Source organism: Naegleria gruberi, assembly GCF_000004985.1.
Source record: "Naegleria gruberi genomic scaffold NAEGRscaffold_14, whole genome shotgun sequence".
Taxonomy (NCBI): domain Eukaryota; phylum Heterolobosea; class Eutetramitea; order Acrasida; family Naegleriidae; genus Naegleria; species Naegleria gruberi.
Genome location: NW_003163313.1, coordinates 618,076 through 634,207, shown reverse-complemented (window position 1 = coordinate 634,207; position 16,132 = coordinate 618,076). Strand labels below are relative to the sequence as shown.

At 33.0% G+C, this 16,132-nt stretch overlaps 8 protein-coding genes across 8 annotated transcripts; 6 read left to right on the top strand and 2 right to left on the bottom strand.

The window, feature by feature from the left end:
• Nucleotides 1-15: 15 nt before the first annotated feature.
• Nucleotides 16-1,162, top strand: NAEGRDRAFT_32141 (uncharacterized protein; the record flags this gene model as incomplete). Its single annotated transcript, XM_002679333.1, has 2 exons — nucleotides 16-141; nucleotides 191-1,162. 2 exons carry the CDS (start codon nucleotides 16-18, stop codon nucleotides 1,160-1,162), a joined length of 1,098 nt encoding a protein of 365 aa, XP_002679379.1.
• A 318-nt stretch (nucleotides 1,163-1,480) lies between these two features.
• NAEGRDRAFT_65544 (rab family small GTPase) lies at nucleotides 1,481-2,657 on the top strand (the record flags this gene model as incomplete). The annotated part of the gene is made up of 3 exons (XM_002679332.1): nucleotides 1,481-1,537; nucleotides 1,576-1,707; nucleotides 1,806-2,657. 3 exons carry the CDS (start codon nucleotides 1,481-1,483, stop codon nucleotides 2,655-2,657), a joined length of 1,041 nt encoding a protein of 346 aa, XP_002679378.1.
• Nucleotides 2,658-2,812: 155 nt separating this feature from the next.
• Nucleotides 2,813-4,015, bottom strand: NAEGRDRAFT_57545 (TPR-containing protein; the record flags this gene model as incomplete). The annotated part of the gene is made up of 1 exon (XM_002679218.1): nucleotides 2,813-4,015. The coding sequence occupies one exon, from the start codon at nucleotides 4,013-4,015 to the stop codon at nucleotides 2,840-2,842; it is 1,176 nt and encodes a 391-aa protein (XP_002679264.1). The 3' UTR covers nucleotides 2,813-2,839.
• A 115-nt stretch (nucleotides 4,016-4,130) lies between these two features.
• On the top strand, nucleotides 4,131-5,928 carry NAEGRDRAFT_32211 (uncharacterized protein; the record flags this gene model as incomplete). The annotated part of the gene is made up of 5 exons (XM_002679331.1): nucleotides 4,131-4,291; nucleotides 4,341-4,892; nucleotides 4,978-5,132; nucleotides 5,174-5,373; nucleotides 5,422-5,928. 5 exons carry the CDS (start codon nucleotides 4,131-4,133, stop codon nucleotides 5,926-5,928), a joined length of 1,575 nt encoding a protein of 524 aa, XP_002679377.1.
• A 32-nt stretch (nucleotides 5,929-5,960) lies between these two features.
• NAEGRDRAFT_65541 (uncharacterized protein) lies at nucleotides 5,961-6,587 on the bottom strand (the record flags this gene model as incomplete). Its single annotated transcript, XM_002679217.1, has 1 exon — nucleotides 5,961-6,587. The coding sequence occupies one exon, from the start codon at nucleotides 6,585-6,587 to the stop codon at nucleotides 5,961-5,963; it is 627 nt and encodes a 208-aa protein (XP_002679263.1).
• An 84-nt stretch (nucleotides 6,588-6,671) lies between these two features.
• NAEGRDRAFT_57544 (leucine rich repeat domain-containing protein) lies at nucleotides 6,672-7,850 on the top strand (the record flags this gene model as incomplete). The annotated part of the gene is made up of 1 exon (XM_002679330.1): nucleotides 6,672-7,850. The coding sequence occupies one exon, from the start codon at nucleotides 6,672-6,674 to the stop codon at nucleotides 7,650-7,652; it is 981 nt and encodes a 326-aa protein (XP_002679376.1). The 3' UTR covers nucleotides 7,653-7,850.
• A 169-nt stretch (nucleotides 7,851-8,019) lies between these two features.
• On the top strand, nucleotides 8,020-10,155 carry NAEGRDRAFT_65539 (uncharacterized protein; the record flags this gene model as incomplete). The annotated part of the gene is made up of 2 exons (XM_002679329.1): nucleotides 8,020-9,360; nucleotides 9,394-10,155. 2 exons carry the CDS (start codon nucleotides 8,020-8,022, stop codon nucleotides 10,153-10,155), a joined length of 2,103 nt encoding a protein of 700 aa, XP_002679375.1.
• A 2,414-nt stretch (nucleotides 10,156-12,569) lies between these two features.
• Nucleotides 12,570-15,188, top strand: NAEGRDRAFT_79104 (monosaccharide transporter). Its single transcript, XM_002679328.1, has 3 exons — nucleotides 12,570-12,694; nucleotides 12,888-14,361; nucleotides 14,401-15,188. The coding sequence occupies exons 1-3, from the start codon at nucleotides 12,633-12,635 to the stop codon at nucleotides 15,004-15,006; spliced, it is 2,142 nt and encodes a 713-aa protein (XP_002679374.1). The 5' UTR covers nucleotides 12,570-12,632; the 3' UTR covers nucleotides 15,007-15,188.
• Nucleotides 15,189-16,132: the final 944 nt, after the last annotated feature.

Below are 16,132 nucleotides of genomic sequence, written 5' to 3'. Positions count from 1 at the left end.
ATTTAAAAATAAAAAATGGGAAATACCAATACTGCAGAATCGACACAAAACGGTCCGAATGGATCTACACCATTGACGAATTCTCGTAGAATAGACACAAAAATTGATGAAGGAAATGAAAAGTATTTTGGATTGGAGAATGTAGGTTGATCATCAAAATAGATTGATAATAATTTTGATCATAATTCAGTTCGGAAATACATGTTATGCTAATAGTGTTCTGCAGGCATTGTATTTTTGCAAACCATTTAGAAATCACATCTTGAATTACTATAAAACAATACCACAAAATTCGGAACCTAATTTACTAGTATCATTGGCTGATCTGTTTTATCAGTTAAATAATCAAAAGAAAAAGACTGGATATTTGGGACCAAAAGCATTCATACAAAGATTGAGACTGGATAATGAAATGTTTAAATCTCTAATGCAACAAGATGCACAAGAATTTCTCAATTATTTACTAAATCACTTTGTGGAAATTTTACAACATGAACTGAAAAATCAAGAATCACAAACAAATGATAATGAGGATCTAAAAAAACTGAAAACATTTATTCATGACATATTTGAAGGAACTTTGATAAATGAAACGAGATGTATCATGTGTGAGAATGTAACTAGTAGGGAAGAATCGTTTCTAGATCTCAGTGTAGATGTTCAACAATATTCCTCAATTACTCAATGTTTAAAAAACTTTAGTGGAATGCAAATTTTAAAATCCAATAACAAATTTTACTGTGATCGTTGCTGTTCACACCAGGAAGCCCAAACAAGTATGAAAATCAAAAGACAACCCCAAGTACTTGCAATCCAATTGAAGAGATTCAAATATATGAATAATAACTTTAAAAAGTTATCATATCGAGTAACCTTCCCATTCGATTTTAAATTGCCAAACCTGTCGCAAGATGAGAAAGTGAAAACTTACAAATTATTTGCAGCAGTTGTTCACATTGGCTCAGGACCAAATTGTGGCCATTACAAGTGTATAATTAGATCTGAAGAGAGGTGGTTCCTTTTTGATGATGATAAAGTGTCCAATGTGGATGAAGATTATGTAAAATCCACATTTGGCTTCCCTCACGATGAGGCATCCTCATTTTCTGGTATTTCAGAAACATGCTACATTTTATTCTATTCCAGTATTGGTGATGAATAAGATTAACTACAAACAACAATTGTAAATAAATTTATCAATAAAGAAGAATTATTAATGTAGCGCTGCACAACTCATTTAAGTTATTTTCCATAACATTAAACTTGCACTTGTTGTGGTTATTGCAGCTTTCATGTTGGCTTAAAAACTTCCACCTTACTTTGAACGTTACACGGAAGATTTTCAAAAAAAAAATTGGCGGTTACAATAACTCCTTCAGGAGACCAACAACATTCATCAACCGCCACTTTATCGTCCATGGATCAAGTAGATTAAAACAAATAGTAAAGTTAATATTTATTGAATCACAAACTGTAGAAAATGAGCAGGAGGAATGAACAAACTCACAAGGTTGTTCTTTTAGGAGATTCTGGAGTGGTATGTTTTGTGATGAATCTAATAATAACAAATTATAGGGAAAAACGTGTATTTTGTGTAGATACAACCATGGTAAATTTAAATCGCAATCGCCAACAATAGGAGCAACATTTTCCACGAGAAGACTTAAAGTAGATGGTGAGAATGATTATATTTCTCTGCAATTGTGGGTAAGTAACTTGATGGATTATTGGATATTAAATAATTTCGTGATGATTGAAATTAATTCAAATTCAATTTACAAACAATATTTTTCATTGGATCATAGGATACTGCTGGTCAGGAACGCTTTAAATCCATGTTACCAATGTATTATAGAGGAGCAGCATGTGCAGTAGTTTGCTTTGATAGTATGAGAAAACAAACTGCAGAGAATGTGAAAAACTGGGTGAAGGATCTTCAACATCATGCAGATGAGGAAATTCTAGTTGTAATTAATTGCACAAAAACTGACTTACTCAGAGAAACACCAGAATGGAGGACTTTTATTAAAAACTATATTAGAGATACATCTAGGAATAGGAGCACTTTGGAAAATGTTGTAAGCTCTGCTGATAGAACTGGATCTCTTTCATCATTTTCGTCAACATTAACAGGATCAAATGCTCCTTCAAGCAATATTACAAGCATTTCAGAAGCAAGTTCACAATTATCACCATTGAGTGAATGTGATTCTCAATCAGAAGCATCTTTTGGACTTACTGGCCTCTATTCTGATCCAAGACATCCATTCTTTGACATGATTCAATATGCTAAAAGTATTAATGCTGTCTACGTTGAAACATCATCCAAAGAAAATGAAGGGATTGATGATCTTTTCTATGTAGTTGGGAAAAAACTTATTGACTGTAATAGAAGGAGAAGAAGACAAGAGTTTGGTTATCTTTCACCAACTGGAAAGTCAAGATTCAGTGATGATACCGATAGTTTTTTAAATGGTGACATTATCTCAACAACATCCAGCTCGTACACAATCAAGACAACCAAGGTTGAAAAACAAGGTAACACTGGGTGTTGTGGATCAGGTAGCAGCAAACCAACATTGCCAACTCAATCTCCAAGAAGAGAGGACAATGTGATTTATGTCAAGTCAGGATCTGTGGATGATAGATATAGGTGAACACAAACTTAATTTGCATTGTGATTCATTCTTGACAATATTTCGATAATTAACACGCATGCAACAAGATTGAAATACCAATTGATTATTGGTCGCTTGATTGTATGATAAACGAGATATCCATATTGCAGATCTAATGTGGACAAATCGTAATTGAGATTTCGAATAAATTAATTTACTTCTTAACTAATTCTCTGTAATAGGCCTGCTTTTAACTGGACGAGTTTGTTAGAGTAAAACTCTCCTCTCTCAGTGTCCCCCAAGAATTCATAAATAGAAACCAACATTTGCACCAGCTCTATTTTTTCATCACAAATATTAATTCCCTTCTCCAAAATTGTGAGTGATTCATTTGGTTGTCTATTATTTTGATTTGAGGTTCCCAATCTGGTCAACTTTGATACACTCGCATAAAGGTAAGGAAAATAAAACTTTTCGTCGTATTTCATTGCCAAGTCGAAATATTCGCTTGCCAAATCTCTTTGATCCTTTAAATGATAGAGGAAGGCCTTCTCAGCATACAAGCTACTAAGAGAGCTGCGATCTATTGTTACCTTCACAGCAGCATCACAATGTTCAATAGCTTCATCAATTCTTTCCAATTTTTTCAGAGCTTTAATTTTGTTCGAGTAAAACAAGGATGCAGTTCCATTGCAAACCTGAATTGCCTTTTCATAAAATTCAACAGATTTCTGATCATTTTCCATTTGCTTATAACACCAACCAATATTATTGTAACACATTCCCATGTAAAATATTTTTGTTGGATCTGTTGATTGTTGTATTTCCAAAGATTTGTAGAAATAATCCATACTAGAAACATAATCCTCTAAATCGCCCTTTATCATACCAATCCTAAAATACAAATCCTGTAAATGCAATGTTTTTTCATTTGATAGTTTAAGTGCATTCTCATAATATTCACTCGCTGTTTTAAACTGATTATCCAATTCAAATATAAAACCAGATAATAATAGACTCCAAACTATATTCCGTTGTCTAGAGGCAAGAAATAGTGCCATCTTACAACTTCTAATTGTTTCTATCGATCTACTAGATATGGATTTAAATAAAAATCCCTGTTTATAATACAAATAAAAATAATTCGGATACTTGGCTATACATTTGGATATTGAAGTTATTGCATTTGAATAATCCTTAATACTCCTAAATTTATCAAAAAGACTCAACTCGTATTTTAAATCTTCTGGTTCCTGATTATCTTGAAATACAAAATATTCATCCGATACTTTATCATATATCAAATTTATTCCTTCCGAACTACTAGCACCAATATTATGCTCTTCCGTTTGATTTCTTTCATTTGATAATTCCACCACCAACAATGGTTTGCTCATTTTTTTATTAAATAATTAAAAAATCAAAAAGTTTACAACAGAAGAGATAGCTTGTTGATGATGGTAAAATCAAAGACAGATGAATGGCAAAGAGTTGTGGGATTTCATTCAAAAAATGTCGCAACTAATATTGAAGAATCAAACGGTTCTTCTGTTCATGATGACACTTGTCATGATGATTGATTGCATGGTTGTGAATGCGAATGGTTTCGTTCAAGTTAACAAGGTCAATCAACAATTTATTGATGGATTGAATAGGACAAGAATATTCCATGGGTATGTTAATCAATGGATTTATCAGAAAAATTGATCATATGGAAAATAGTGTGAATGCAGTTTACAAGGTTTATCCTTTTTATCCTGATTTGTATAATTACAATTCGAATACTTCATTGACTAATGTTGATTTTCAGAATTTAAAGGATTGGGGATTTAATGTGATTAGATTGATGCTTTCATGGCAAGGAACAGAACCTATTAGAAATCAATATGATTACAAATATCTTTCGAAACTAAAGGAAATTATTAGAAATGCACAACAGTATGATATCATGATTATTCTGGATGTTCATCAAGATGTGATGAGTGATCTGTTTTGTGGAGAGGGGTTTCCTAGATGGGCTGTTCAATATAAATCACCTCAACCTTTTCCATTTCCATTCGAAAGTATTCATTTGAGAATTAATCAAACAACTGGTGCTCCAATTATTCAAGATTGTTTGAAAGAACCATTCTTTATCTATTATTTGACTCAGGGTGCCTCAAATGCATTCCAAAACTTTTATAATAATGTAAATGGTTTAAGGGATTCATTTGTAAATTTTTGGAAAGTTGCTGCAAATTATTTTAAGGATGAGGAAAATGTTTTAGGACTTGAGTGAGTTTCATATGTTGTTCAATAATTCATTAACGAGTATCTATTGTTGTAAATTGATGATGTGTGAAATTAAATGGCTGAATAGAATTATTAATGAGCCATGGCCAGGTGATATTTATGAGGATTTGTCACTACTTTTGGATCAGAGAGGGAAGGCAGACCGTCAGAATTTAATTCCACTTTATCAACAAGTATATTCTGCTATTCGTTCAGTGAATTCGAATCATTTAGTTTTCTTTGGTAAGTGTTATAAGTAACTTTAAGTTTTGGAACTGGTATAGAACCTACTGTTACTGATCTACTTTCATCTGGATTTGAAGAATCTCCTCTTGGCACTCAAGATTTAGAGAAACAAGTTTACTCTTATCATATCTATTGTGGAGATGTCAACTCAACTGGAGACCCAAAGAGTAGATTTACATGCAGGATTGATGATGATGTCACTGTTGTGGCAAAGGAATCAGATGTAAAACGATTAAAGGTAAGAACACTTTTGATATATAGTACATTGAAACAATCTTAACAATAGACTGGAGCATTCATGACTGAATTTGGAGCTTTAAGCAATTTCACTCAAAGTGAGTACGAATTGGATTGGATGACAAGTTTAGCAGATCAATATTTGAGATCATGGACCTATTGGCAATTCAAGTATTATAATGATATGACAACTGCTGCTTCACCTCCAACTATTGAAAGTTTTTATGGAGCGAATGGACAATTACAAACAAGAAAAGTCAAAGCTCTGAGTAGAACTTATGTACCAATTGTTTGTGGAGATCCAACCTATATGAAATTCGATCCTCTCTCGAGTGATTTCAAATTTTCATTCAAAGTTAGTGAAAATTGTCGAAGTGAAACAACAGTTATCTATCTGAATAGAGAATATTATTATCCGAATGGATTTTCCATTAAATTATATCCAAGCAATTCAATGAATATTCTCCAACAATCCCATCAGAATTATGTAGAATTACTATTAACTAATAATGTCAATACTGGACAGGAGATCACAATCCAAATATCCTCAAAATAATAATAAACCATATAGGATTTATTATACTCCACTCAGTTGGTTTGTTGTTTCTTCTTTTCAATGAGCTCATCTCTCAAACTAATTGCAAATGGATCATTGGCTCTATCCAACAATGCTATTCCAAATTCAGAAATAGCAATATCCAATTCTCCAAGATGTCTTCTAAAAACTCCTTGAATTAAGTGCATCACATATCGTTCCTCAAAATAATTTCCCTTATATGTACAAATAACATCTTCCAAAATATAAGGTCTTGCATGGGGAGGTACAGAATCAAGACATTTATCCAAACATACAACAGCCTCCTTAAAATCCATTCTTCCAAATAAAATTGCAGCCTTCTTTGATAGTACGTTGGCTTGTGAAGGTCGAGCAGATAAAACAAAGTCCAAAATTTCCAAAGCATGTTTATCATCGGTCAACATAACATCCAACGCATTGGATAAGTAAATATCCAAGTGATGATCTTCATAGGGGGTTCCTGGTGCAATTGATTCCTCACAAGCCTGGCAATAGAAACGAATTCTTTCACCTTGGTGATGGAAAGTTGTCAGCATTGCATTGTTGTTGGAAGGAAGGTTTGCGAATTTTTGAAATCCGAAGGAGAGGATGGAACTTGTTTTGAGGAGTGATTTTGGCTTGGTAATGAATCGTAACATTTTTTTGAATTAATAATTTACAATTGTTGTAATTTATTAATTAAATATTAATTATTTGCAATATTAAATTTGCACTTTAAAAAAATGAGCGAACAACCAAAGGAACAAACCTCAACAACCGCAGAGAACCAACTTGAGGAAAATACAAAAAAACATCCACTCGAAAATTCGGAAGATGGCGGGAAGAACAAACTAACAAGAAGAGAGGAAAATCTCTCACGTTCGATATTTACTATTAAACAAAGAAAATGTACGAATGGTTCCGATGTTGGAATTATGTGGGATTTGACTGCTACTTATCTTCGTGGATTTGATGGGGAAGGAGTTACATTTAAACTTGAAGAAAAGGATGGTCATGATGACACAAGTCCAATTATTGAATTTTATGGTTCGAGAAATTTTCTTTCTAAATTTCCAACCAATGAAATTACCTTGATGGGAAGGAAAGTTTTAACTAGTTCACTTGTAAAGCTGAATTTGAGTTGTAATGATATTACAGAATTTCCACCATTGAAGGAATTGGTTAATTTACGTGAATTAATGTTATCTAATAATAAGATTACGGAAATGAATAATCCTGATTTGCAATATTGTAAAAATTTAAGAAGATTGGATTTAAAGATTAATAGAATTAACAAGATTCAATACTTACCACTCCCTGAAGATAATGCTACATCCAACAAATTGGAATATCTTTCTCTGAGTTCAAATCAAATTAGCGAAATTCCAGAAGAAGAAATTAGAAAATGTGGAAATATCAAACATTTAGGATTTTATGGAAATCTGATAACAACACCTTTGGAAACACTCTTAGACTTTATTTCCCAATTTTGCCAACAGTCACTTTCAGAATTATGGCTTCAATCCAATCCAATCACTCCAGTTGACTCTGTCATTGCAGATGAAAATGTAATTGGCTGTCACAGTCGTTTCGCAAATCCAGAACGTGTCCAACAAAGAGTTGATGAAATGACTCTTGTTCACCTCAAACTCCCATCCCTCTGCTATTACAATGGTCAATACTTGGTCAACAAATCTCCATCTTCAACCACTTCCCAAAATTGAGAATTTTACAATGCATTCAAATCCTTACTTGAGAAATCTTCCTAATCTTTCACTACTAGGACGACACGTATTTTCGAAATTCCCTTTCTAAAAACATTCAAATTAAATGATCATTATCTTACCAACTGCCTAAGAACACGTTTTGAAAGTTATTAATACTTGTTAATATTTAAATAAAAATACACAACAACTTGTTCTTAAGCAGTCCAATTCTTCCAAAGTTAATCCAAACATCACTTTTAAATCAAATAATAGATTCATTGTGATAAAAAGAATTTGGAAGTAAATTACCTTTGTAAATAACCGATCATCTTCATTCCGATAATCAATTGTTATTACATATAATTAATTATTGATTGTTCTGAAAATGATTCAAACTACAATTACCTTTAAATATAGTAGAAAGAATCATGAACATCACCTTCCGAGTGGTGAATTAAACATTGATGTATTAAAACATTTCGGAGGGATCAATGATTCTTCAAACGCCTCAAGTACTTCAACTACAACCACTGATTATACACCATCATTAACAGATATGATCACTGCTACTGCTAAATGTTTGCAGGAATCCTATCCATCCTATAGACATCTTACTATTGGAGATATTGTATTTGGTTTGGGATGTTTAGCTAAAGAACATGCTAGACAAGATCTTATCACTCAGGATTTAGCCTTTCCCTATGAATATGAAAGGAGTAAGGCTGAGGAGGAGCCCACCGATGAAGAATACAAGTGGTGGAATGAACATTGTGGAATTAATTATTCAATTCCAATTCTCAATGAAAAGGAAGAAAAGGAAAGAAGAGATGAAGAATTACAAGAGAAATTATTATTTGCAAAGAGAATGGTTTATTATGCTAATTTAGCTTATGCAAATGTTGCTGATGAAAGTGAGAGAAATTTAATTGAAAAAACTATATTTGAGGAATATGAAAGGAGGAACAATTGGTTTTCAGGAAAACCAAAATATACTAAGGAAGTTTTACGTTATTTGGAATCTCTTAGATTTGAAAAGAATGTTCAATATTATGTAAATAAGAATGCAACACACCAACAAGCCTTTTTTGTAAAGTTAGATCATGAGACCAAATCTGTAATTATTGCCCTGAGAGGAACTTCATCTGTCGATGATATATTTACCAATTTAACTCTTGAAAATTCAACATTAAAAGTTCACAGATATTATGGAGATTATAAGAGAACTGAGGAAAAGAGACAACATTTGATTAAGACAGCAAATCTTACCAGTGCTGTGACAGTTCGTGATGATGCTCAATCATGTTCTCAGACAGAAAATCCATCTGAAAATTATTGTGAAACTGACTCTACTGAAGCTATGATTGAAGGAAAGGTCCATGCTGGATATATCAATACAGCAAGATGGGTAATTGGTAAAATTGAAGATTGTTTACTTAATTTCATATTCAATGGAACAAATCCTTACTCCAATTATAGAATTATTTGTACAGGGCACTCATATGGCGGTGGATTGGCCAGTGTAGTTGCCATTTTACTTAGAGAATTATTCCTTAAACGATTCAAATCTCATCACATTACAACAAGAGAACTGGGTACAACCCTAGTTACACCAGAGCCTCCTCTCCCAGATATTGAAGCTATAAGTTATGCATCAAGTTCTGTATTCTCAGAAAATTTATCGAATTGGTGTCGATCATTTGTAACTACATTCATTATTGGAGCTGATGTTATACCAAGAATTGGTATTGGACAAATGGAGAGACTCAGATTGGAAATCAATCAAACGAATTGGGAGGAAAAGCTAGCTAAATTCTTTGAGGAGCATTCAAAGATTGCTAATGTGGCAACTAAATTGGATGGATTTTTGCTTGACAAGGGATATGTCCCAATATTCCAAACTAAAAAGACCTTGATTACATCTTCTTCGAAAGTAAATCTCAGTCTAGAGGATGGAACAATCGAGATGGATAACTCTGAAAGCAAAAAAGCAGTTACAACACTTCTCAATGAGATGAATGAAATGAATACGAATATTACTACGTTGTATCCTCCAGGTACTATCTTTTTAATAATACCAGATTTGGAGCAGATGAATTCAAAAGATAGAAAGAAGAAAGACCTATCCGAAGCATTATTTTCAGTATTCAATGAAAAGATATTTGTTGATGAAGAACCTGAAAACCCAGCTGAAGCTCCAAAGACTACAGAACCTAAAGAAGAAAAATCCCTCTTCTCCTCTCTTGTTTCTACTGTTAAGACTGTCTATACTACTGTTGTGGAAAATATTAAGGAAGAAGAAGAAAATCCATATTTGGCTAAATTTGAACTGCATGATTTGAGATCATATGTACAGCCAAAACATACAACCGTGCCAACAGAATTGAAATTTTATTTGAAGAGGGTGGATGTCAAACAATTCGAAAGAATAATCTTATCAAGATTTTTGTTTTCACATCATTCCCTTATTGGATACAAACATGCTTTTGATTCCTTAATTAATCTTACACAATTAAACTTGTGATTTATTGTATTGGACTATTGACATTTAAATTTTTCTTCATCTTGCTTGATTTTGTAATTTTAGATTCCGAGTTTGAAGCAGTATCACCCTGTACTGACTTGAATTCAGTATACTTATTCCTCCCCATAAATCTATATTTTGTGTTAAACCACAACTGGTCATAGCATGGGCTTTTCACACTGGCGCTCTTAGTTTTTGATTTTTGAGAGGTAATCTGAATAGTTGGAGGATTACTTGAGGATGGAGAGAAAGTTCTATCATTTCCCAAATTGCCCAAACTCATGTTAGTAGGTGTATTTGGAGAAACTACTGATCTAGCTGTACTAACATAACTCGAAGGAGTAGAAACAGGTGTTGTTATACTCATTAAATTAGGTGTGTTACAAGACATTTGTGTAGAAGGAGAGGAAGGAGAGTTTTGTTGCTGTGTTAAATGTAAATTTCCACGATGAGCAAAATTGTATGGTACAGTTTTAGAGAGATTGGTAGGATCTGAATGACCTCGTTTGTGTACATATGAAGAGCTATTATTTGAGGTTGTGTCCATCATGTCATTAGTAAGGCTATGTATTGAGGGAAGTTGATTAATATCAGAATTAACAAATGTTTGCGAGTTGGTACTGTTTGATGGAGATGGTGTCTTCTTGATATCATATTGCATATTTATCATCGTTTGATTATTCGAAGCATAGGATGGTGAAACTTGACTCTTCATTGGATTACTGAGATATGAGGCAGAAGGTGGTGTTGGCACCGAAAGAGATTTGCTCTTGGAATAGTTTGAAAAATTAGTCTGACTCATAAATCCTTCATTATTCATTACAGATCTATTCGAAATATTAACATGTTGTTGATTATGAGATGAATTAGAACGAATTCTACTCATATCAATCGTTGGAGGCAATTCATCAATATCCTCATCAATTAAATTATTCACTCCGCCACCATTCGTACTCAGTAAATTATTCACAGAAGGAAGACTTGATTGTACAATAAAAGAGCTATTATTGAACAATGGTGTAGCTTGTTGATGTTGTTGGCTATTTTTTTCAAAGCTTTGAAAATTGTTATTATTTACAGTAGAAGAATGGCGCCTAAAAAAAGAGTCTTGATCATCTACAAGTTGTGTTCCAATGGAATTATTGTTGTGATATTGAAGATGATGATGTTGATTATTAGTGGTTGATGTGGTTGGGCTAGGTGTAAACGTGTTGTTAGTATTATTATTATTATGGAAGGAATATTGTGATGGTGTTGAAACGTTGGAAGGATAAAAAGCTGTATTGTGTTGTTGGAGAGACTTATCGGATGAGGAGGAAAATTGTGTTATTGAAAGTGTTGGAGTAGGACAACTGTTAATTCCACCACTATATTCACTATTAAAATTATTAAACGATGAAAAGGATGAATAATTATTGGATGAATTATTTCCTAACATTACTTGTGAATTTTGTTGTGGATGTAATGTGGATTCATATGATGGAGCAGTTCCTTGATGATGATGATTTTGAAATGGTTGTTGTTGCATTGATAGGTTTAATGTTGTTTTTTGATGGGTATTGAAATGTACAAAGCTTTGTTAGGGATCTTTAAAGTATGAATTTATTTCATGAAAGAGCACTGAGGCAGAACAGAATCTGTCCCTTCACAATCTCTCGCTTTTGTTTCCTTTGTGGTTTGACGTATTGTTTGAAATTGCCCTAATGGAACGATTTGGAAGTAGTTTTCTGTTTTGTTCTTTCCAAAATTTGTGAAAATATCAAATGTCATCGATTTCACTACAGTTTCTTATTAAGGTTTACAAATTAACATAATGTCGTGGTGATTTTCTCTTGTTTTTGATATGTTGCAAAGAAGGCAGCAGGTTATATTATGGGATTCAAACCTTCCTTATGAATAATGAACCTTCTCTTTCGAATTGCTTAAAACTTGTTCTAAAAAATTGGTTTATTGTTTCAGCATTTTAGCTAAGGGCTCCTAATAAGGTCCCTTTCATTCCAAATCAAATATGTGGTCGCAAATACCTTAATGTTCTCCATTTTAAAGTTTCCGTTGCAAAACCAGTAAAATTTAGATAATAAATGCAATTGTTATCCACTCAACAAAACAAGTAAATTCCAATATTCATTTCTGAATAATACAATTGAATACGCAATCATTTTGCACATTTAAGCATACAATAAATATTAAATGGTCAATATTAATATTTGGAGGCATTTTCGGTTAGGTATTCAATAAAGCCATTTCGCACTCTAAAATGGGCGAAAATGGCGCGGAACATATTTCAACAAATTCGTTCTTGAAGCCGAAAACAACAGTCTGTTTTTTCTCTCTGCTGCAACCATGTTTAGTGATGCAAAGGAGAGAGGAGGCGCGTTGAAATGCTGTTTTTTGACTCTCAAAAAGTATCTGCACTCCAATATATTTGAAAGTGTTTGTTTCTCATCACTAGGCTATTCAAATCTACGTTGAGAAACATGAAAAATCCAATTAAACTTTTCTATCGATTGAAATATATCGAAAGATATGAATCATTTGTGTAGGTTTTTGCTCATTAAAAGGCTGATGCAAACTCAACTTTTTTCAATTTTGTCATCTTTGTTCCTCCAAATCATTATCTTGCTACATAATATTCCGTCATCACATAATTTCATGAATAATTAAATTATTATAAATTCTAATATCATATATTGCAAATATGCATCATCATTTCAAATAACAATAATTATTAGCAAATCCAAACCTATTCCTCTTGCAATTATTCTTGTACTGGTCAATATTCTTGGTGGTTTAGTATTTGGTTACGCTTTAGGAACCATCGGAGGTGGTCTTTCAAGTGCCACCACTGCCTTCTTCTCATCCAACAATTCATCCTCCTCATCCAATGGTACTTTAATCCGTTCTACCAGTTATGATAATGTAAATATTAATGGTTTTTCTTCCTTCTTCTCCAGCCTTCGATCATCCTTTGTAGATCGATTTGTTCTAGATTTACCAATAGTTGTAGATATCAGTAATAATTATAACTATGATGACCATTTGCTTCATTCATTATCAGAAGAAGATTCCCAACGTTCACTTTCTCAACAATCATCCACATCGAAACAAAACATTTGGAATGATCAAAATCATGAAGAACTGTTGGCGACACTTTTTAATATGAAGAGTTTGATGAACCTGTTGCACTCTTCGCTCGTCATCAGTAAGAACAACCAACAGAATAGTGGGTGCACCAAATTCAAAATCAGAACTCAACAAGCCAACACCCTTTCCTTATTTATGACCAATGAACAAAATAACACTTCATCTACAAGTAGTACCTCTTCAGATTTAGGAACAACCTTATTGCAAGGTTTGTTTGCCAGTAGTATTTTCATTGGTGGTCTTGCAGGTTGTTTGTTTTCAATGTTTACAGGATCTCTTTTGGGAAGGAAGGCAAGCATGCTTATTTGTTGTCTAATTTCAATGTTGGGATCTATTGGAGCAAGTGCTTCTTATACTTATGCATCCCTTATTGTGTTTCGTTGTTTCCTTGGTGCAGGTGCTGGAATTTCTACTGTTGTTTGCTCAATGTATGTGGCAGAATTGTTGCCATACTCAAAGTATCAAGGATTGTGTGGCTCCATGTATAACCTTGGTGTGGCTGCAGGAATTGCATTGGGTTATGCATTTGCTGCAATTTTTGTTCGTTTTGCTGATATGTGGAGAGCTGTTCATGCATTCCATAACTTGTGGAGCGTTCCATTGTTCTTCCTTATATTGTTTATCGTTCCAGAGTCTCCACAATTCTTAAAAGATAATGATAGTAAGGAAACCACTCCATCAACATCCAACAATATTGAATTAGAGGAAAAGAGGCAATCAACAAATGCTGGGGAAATTAAGGAAAACAAAGAAAAGGATCCAAATACCTCTGCAGAAGTTAAGCAGGAGCAAATGTCAGCCATTGCTGCTATGAAGAGATTATTCTGTTCAAAGGTCATTATTCCATTAATACTTGGTTGTTATGGTATGATGGCTTTGGAATGGACTGGTATTCAATCAGCAACTAGTTTCACCCCAAGTTTAATGCAAAGTGCAGGTCTCACTGATGCTCTTGATCAACTACTCACATCATTTGGTATTTCAATGTGGCAGGTTTTAACTGTCTTTCCAAACATTTTCCTTGTTGATAGGTTAGGAAGAAAAACTCTTACTCTTGTTGGTGTAAGTTTCGTGTTTTGAGTTCAATTTTAACCCTTTTAGATGACTATTTGTTTCTTGGCAGATATTGCTGGAGGATTCATTTTTCAATTTTCTGAGAATGGAACAGATTACAAGATCATTTTAGCAATCATTTTTATTTGTATATTCCTTTTAGGATTCAATATTGGTATTGGCTCTTTGTGTTATATTCTAGCTCACGAAGTATTCAATGGAGAGAATGAGAAAGTAATCCTTTATGGAACTGGTTTGAGTACTTTGACAATGTGGGTTACAACTATTGTACTTTCCTTATTCTTTATTCCAGTTGTATCTGTAACAAGTCAAGCAGTTCCTTGGTTTATTTTTGCTGGATTTACCTTAATAGGTATCATTATGTACATTTTCCTCCTCAAAGAAACTTCTCCAACTATTTTGGCAAAGAAAGCAGAACAAAAAAGACTCAAAGAAAGCAAAGACAAGGCAGAAGTTTCTGCAAAAGACACAGAAAAATCTGTTCCTACAACTGTTGATATTAGTGAGCCAACATCAGCAAAGATGATTGAAGCTGTGCTTAGCGATAAAATTGAAACTAAAGAAGAAACTCAAAATCCTATTGGAACACTTGAAGAAAATAATCAAGAAACAGAAACTCAACCTCAAGTTTAATTCAAAACCAAGTTAATTCTTCCATTTGAATTAACAGCTAAAATCTTATCTTCAGATGAAAGATATTCAATATGTAGAACGTCATTTCCATCAAGATTCTCTATGCTCTTTTCAGATGATTGACTTGATTTTTGGTTAATATTTGTCATGTCGACACTGTAAATAAATCCTTGTTCATCTCCAACAAGAATACTCTTAGATTGATTTCCAAATGTGATAGCCTTAATTGCATTGTTTGAAACTGATCTATCCCACACACTGATTTGGTCTCTTCCAATAAGTGTACCTTTTGCCAAACCAACAATAATATTATTTGGTTGGAGAGGATGAACAAATAGACATGTTATTCTGTCCTTTGTTTTCATTACCAAAGTTGGCTCGTACTTAGCTTGTGTAATGCTGTTATCGTTTACATCAACAGAGAATACACAATTCATAGTTCTATAATATAACATAATTGGAATATCAACAGCAACCAACTTTCTGATTGGGAATGTAAGACCAAGAATTGGAAGCATAGATTTGTGTTGATATTTGATTTGTCTGAGAACTTCAAATTGAGAAGGCTTTCTGGTTGTGTTTGAGAATGTTGAATAATAAATAGCTCCATTACTAGTACCTAAAGCAACAGTGATTTTCAAAATATCTCCCTCAAAAAGTGCTTCGACATCAAAAGATAAAAAGTTATTGGAATCATTTGGACAAATTTCGAAAGGTCTATATGAGCAAGTAATTTTAAGTTCATGTGTTGGCAATAATTTTGTTTGATCTGGTTGTGGAATCTGACTAACATTGTGTCTATAAACATAAATTGTACCTCTTTCGTCACAAACAATTAAAAGATCATCAATAACCTTGATAAATTTGATATTTTCCTCCAAAGTGATGGAATTATCTTCTGAAGAAAATTCAATAATTTTCATTTGTTTGCTATCATTCAACAAGGTATAGAATCGAACAGTGTTTCTATTGGAAATAGCCAATATTAATTCCGAAAAGCTTGCACTTGATGTCTTGGAGAATGATGTACTCACTTGTGGAACCAAATTATTATAAAACAATACACCAATATTTTGAATAGTATGTCCAATATAATCGTGCATTATCGATTGTTTAAATGATTTTG

Coding starts and splice junctions, on each gene's coding strand:
- NAEGRDRAFT_79104 (XM_002679328.1), top strand. CDS start 12,633: ATGAAAAATCCAATTAAACTTTTCTATCGATTGAAATATATCGAAAGA. Junction 12,695..12,887: donor GAAAGATATGAATCATTTGT/GTAGGTTTTTGC, acceptor AATAATTATTAG/CAAATCCAAACCTATTCCTC. Junction 14,362..14,400: donor AAACTCTTACTCTTGTTGGT/GTAAGTTTCGTG, acceptor TAACCCTTTTAG/ATGACTATTTGTTTCTTGGC.